Below are 4,595 nucleotides of genomic sequence, written 5' to 3'. Positions count from 1 at the left end.
GTAAATAGGATCATTTGACTACTTTTGACATAAACCAGCATAAATGATAAGATTTAGCAAGTAATTAAATGTCTTTAGTAGGCACGAGCTTCCAACATAGTGCATGCCCCGCCCGGAGTGCCACCAAAACCACAGCACGGTATGGCAATAGCTAATTTCACATTAGCTGGCATAAACAGGTCTCGAATTAAGTAACATACAGCGACCGAGATGTTACAACTGGTGTGCAGGTCTTATACATAACACATTTCCACAAACAGAGCGGTTATAACAATCATAACACAGGTCTTATACCATGCAAACCGAATCCACATCAACCAACATAAATATTAATAGATAAACACTGACAAGCTGTTATCAAAGACTTAGTTTTACTTGCCATAAACTGAAAGCACTTGTGTTAACACATTGCCATAGCCAGACCAACGCTAACAACCCCAGGGTACATGGTCGATGATCTCATTGTTCTCACAAACATCATCTGCAATAGCAAGTAGTCCAAGGCCAATACCAGCAATAGAGCAGACGCCATCAACACCGCCTCTGGAGCTTCTGGTGTCTCATGGCCCCACTATATAAAGACAAAGAATCAGCATTTTTTGAGTTCAGTCGAATAAGGACAAGTTCTAAAAGAAAGATCTCTTAGGTCTTTTGGTCATTCGAACACAGCTCCGTTATCCAAATATAGGACAAGTGATAGTGCCTTTACCTCACAGCTTGAACTCTAGCTTCGACCTGATCTATCCCTTCTCCGCACCCGTTTGCTGCCAATCTTTGAGATTCCTTGGCTCTATTGGCCATTGCTGCATCCACCCAAGAATCAAACAAACACAGGTGAGATGGCATGTATGAGTATAAGCTAGTTATTCATACCAAAAGGTACACATTCACCGCTCTAGCTCGTGCCGGATGGGAACATAGCTGCAAGCCTGCAACGGGCTAACAGTCGATTTATTCATAGATACAACTATCCAACTCCTAATATCATGTGTTTTTTTATATTCAACCTGCGCTTCTGTATGTGACTTTTTCTGATTAATCACATAAAGGAACAGTTTTTCATATTTGAATATTACTCTGAAGGAGCAAGATCCTAAGCATAGTCTTGTTTGGATAAAATGATCCAATTTTCATCTCATTTGATAAAAAATATATTGTGAAAATTCCTGCAGTAGGGTGCAATCGCCACCCTAGAAGCTTTTATTCTTTTCCCAAACGAATCAATCCTATCAGTTTCCCTGGTACAGGGTTAAAATACTCCTGTAACCAATGTCCAGGCCACACAAAAGCTTCTAAGCAGATAAAACATATGTAGAGTCAAAGACACCTGCAATAACAGGAAGCTCCTACATAGAGTGGATCACTCAGCTATGTGGAGTCAAGTAGCCTTACAGACTTACAGTGCACGTCGCTATATTTGAAAGATTCAGGTCAGCTGCTGCTGGTGCACAACTATCCCAATTACTAACCTGATCTTGGCTAGCTCATGCACAGCCATATTACACATGCTGTTGCACTATGAAATAGAGCAGGAACATGGAACATGCATGCTGGCATTACCTGTGGATGCATCTGCTTTGTGATCTTTTCGCTGAAATGCTTGGACGACCAGACCATCTGGGCATCAGATTCAATTATGAGATTTTCCAAATTCCCAACTCCCAACCCCAGATTGATGTGTAGCCTCCTCAACTGATGCCTTCAGTTCAACAGAAAAGGAAAGAAAGGCAGCTGCAGACTGTAGCCCCAACCACCAGATGTAATCCCTCATTCATAATACATGCCTCAATGTTCACCTCGAGAACTTCAGAAGTACTGTGGTTGTCTCAAAATATGATGCTGGACAGTAGAAACAGCAACGCGATAAATAGGGCTAAATATTTAGTGATATGGAGCAATCTATTTTCGGACATATGAATGTCCCTCATTATAACTTCAATATGCTGATGATATGGCCTCCAAAAAAATAGTCTTTTTTTTTAACACGCCTCAAAATCTGTCAAACTCATCAATCAGGTCAGCTACACCATTCTGTCTCTTACCTTTCATTTTGACAACATCTGAATCGCTCCTTTGCAGGTTCAGCTGACAAACCAAAGAGTAACAGAAGCTGAAAATGAAGACCAACTAAAGAAAAGAGCCTAGGGGCCAATGCCGGTTATTGGAGTTCCAATATATGACAACAAAGTGACAATGCATGATTTCTGTAATAAACAATTTATTCAAGTGAAGCCACAAATCCTAAATCACCATTCGATTAAGTGCCATATCATAAATTATTCCATAAATTATCACAACGAAGCATCCATAGGCAATCACCGCACACACCAGATTCAATTACCAAACACTAATCAACCTGCAGTACTGCAGGTGCTCCACACAGCTTAGAACAGTGACATAGTGTTACCAAGTAAGAGTTACATTATACATGCCAAAAACCACAGTATAGCATGAAATTTATTAGACAACATAAATAGGTTTTGCATACCATAATTAGCCAACAGTGCTCTACCACGATTACCCAACCTGGTTTTACATACCATAAACAGAGTGCACAGGCAAGCCTTAGGCTATTTAACTAAGAACGTCTGCTCTTGGCAAGTTCCTCAAGGATAGCATCTTCAAACCAGTCCACTCCCATGATGAAACCAAGAGCAACAGATGCAATAGCGAGCAGTAATACCTTCCCAATCCCTTCTTGCTCATTGATGTTCTCCCTATCAAAAGGATGTGCATATTGCATGAATGTTAGAATAGTTTCATTTGAGTAAAAACAAATACTTTGTAGCACCTCCATTTACCTCGCGGCTTCAGCTTTAATTCTAGCAATCCCATCATCAATAACGCTAGCTATCTTGCCATCTATCTCCACTCCCTCTTTTTCTAATTTTGCCAACAAGTGATCAACCTCCTTCATCTTCCTGGCAACACCAGCCTTAGCTCCATTGCTGGATCCACCCTGGTAGGATTAATTAGAGAACTGTAGCTGAGATAGTAATACATGAGTTAAAACAGCTATTCACGCATGTTAGTGGATGCTAACAAGAGAGCATGGCTCAATTGGCTAAGAATATATTTATAGTCCTGTTAGAATCCATATACAATCAAACTTTCAAAGGTTTGACCACTCGTATGTCTAAAGCTGTAAAGATTGACTATATGAAATTTAAATTACTACAGTTGTTTTTGGAATTGCTTTAATAACAGTATAATTTAGACCATGTATTAGTATGAAAGCTATACAGTAGTGGCCAAACTTATATATTAACGACCGTAGAAAAAGGTAGAGGAAAATATAAAATGGAAGAATGGAATACTCCTCTTCCCCCCAAGATAGGCCTCCTCTGCAATTTAAGTGGCAGTATGCACCATTGTTGGGTCAAATTACAGAATCAATCTGCTGATAAGGGTCTGGACTAGGTAATTGCATCAAAGCCTTGTCTTTGTTGATGTCGGCAAAAGAAAAAATCATGGCACATCATATATTTTTTTAGTATAAAAATAGCTTGATCAGGGTCTACTGGTTCGGTGATAGACGATGAATCTTGTAAGAACTCCGAACTAGGTAGTCGGACAGCGAATCGCAGGCATCGTAGGTCGGTCGCTCGATAAAACGAGAGCGAAACTACGTACCTGAGAGGTGGGAGGCGGAGAGTCCGCCGGCGGCGAATCACGGAGATCCAGATCTACCCGAACATCGCTGGACAGAAAGCGCAGCGCCATGGCACCAGCACGCCGGAAGAATCAGGTCGAGGAGGGGGCGCGTCGGCTAGGGTTTGGGTGCGGTTGCTGCTTTGCTTCCTCGTCTCCTCGATCTGGTTGCGGGGAGGGGGATCCTTCCTCCTCTTTCTTCTTGATGGACTCGGAGAATTGGGCTGGCCGTCCGGACTCTTGGGCCTGCCTGACCCCAAAAAACGAACGAACGCAGGCCCAAGTGTTCTGAGGCCCACACAAATGTCAAATAATACATCTCCGTTTTTAGGTAAAACAAAAACAACTGAATCCCATTCAAAAAACGTATAATCCATCCTGAGAGGGCTCTCCATTTAAGCCTATCTCGAGACCCCTCCGCATCTCCGTTCGCCTGAAATCCAATGAGCGCACCGCCTCTCCGGTTATCACATTAGACGTTTGCACACTAATTAGAAGAATATAGTCTAATGATAATACTAATTGCATAAATAAGGGATAATTCGCTAGACGTATCTAAATGATAATACTAATTGCATAAATGAGGGATAATTCGCTAGACGTATCTAAACGATAATACTAATTGCATAAATGAGGGATAATTCGCTAGACTTATCTATTAGGCCTAATTAGTTCATGATTAACCATGTGATGCTATAGTAAACATGTGCTAATTATGTAGTAAGTAGGCTTCATAGATTCATCACGCGAACTAGCCCTCGTTTATGCAATTAATTTTGTCATTAAACTAGAATCGTGCCCGTGCGTTGCTACGGCAGTGAAAAATTCATAATGCAATACACATCGCATTCACCAAAGCAATATATCAAATGAAAATAGTTAATTCATGTACTTAATTATTGTATTAATATTTCTTTGGAATACTACAATTTTCCAAATACATA

General features: G+C 40.8%; 1 protein-coding gene across 1 annotated transcript; it reads right to left on the bottom strand.

The window, feature by feature from the left end:
- Nucleotides 1-2,337: 2,337 nt before the first annotated feature.
- Nucleotides 2,338-3,838, bottom strand: LOC117843079 (uncharacterized). The gene is made up of 3 exons (XM_034723644.2): nucleotides 3,634-3,838; nucleotides 2,802-2,959; nucleotides 2,338-2,717 (listed from the first exon to the last, which is right to left on the bottom strand). Exons 1-3 carry the CDS (start codon nucleotides 3,721-3,723, stop codon nucleotides 2,579-2,581), a joined length of 387 nt encoding a protein of 128 aa, XP_034579535.1. The 5' UTR covers nucleotides 3,724-3,838; the 3' UTR covers nucleotides 2,338-2,578.
- Nucleotides 3,839-4,595: the final 757 nt, after the last annotated feature.

The sequence above is a fragment of the Setaria viridis genome, chromosome 2 (assembly GCF_005286985.2).
Source record: "Setaria viridis chromosome 2, Setaria_viridis_v4.0, whole genome shotgun sequence".
In the NCBI taxonomy this organism is placed as follows: Eukaryota; Viridiplantae; Streptophyta; class Magnoliopsida; order Poales; family Poaceae; genus Setaria; species Setaria viridis.
This window is presented reverse-complemented; position numbering and strand designations above follow the sequence as displayed.

What these genes read in the sequence shown, in the direction of transcription:
- LOC117843079 (XM_034723644.2), bottom strand. Translation starts at nt 3,723, where the DNA reads ATGGCGCTGCGCTTTCTGTCCAGCGATGTTCGGGTAGATCTGGATCTC. An exon ending in CTCCGCCTCCCACCTCTCAG is followed by an intron (nt 2,960 to 3,633) that starts GTACGTAGTTTC and finishes TAATCCTACCAG; the next exon opens with GGTGGATCCAGCAATGGAGC. An exon ending in ATTAAAGCTGAAGCCGCGAG is followed by an intron (nt 2,718 to 2,801) that starts GTAAATGGAGGT and finishes TCCTTTTGATAG; the next exon opens with GGAGAACATCAATGAGCAAG.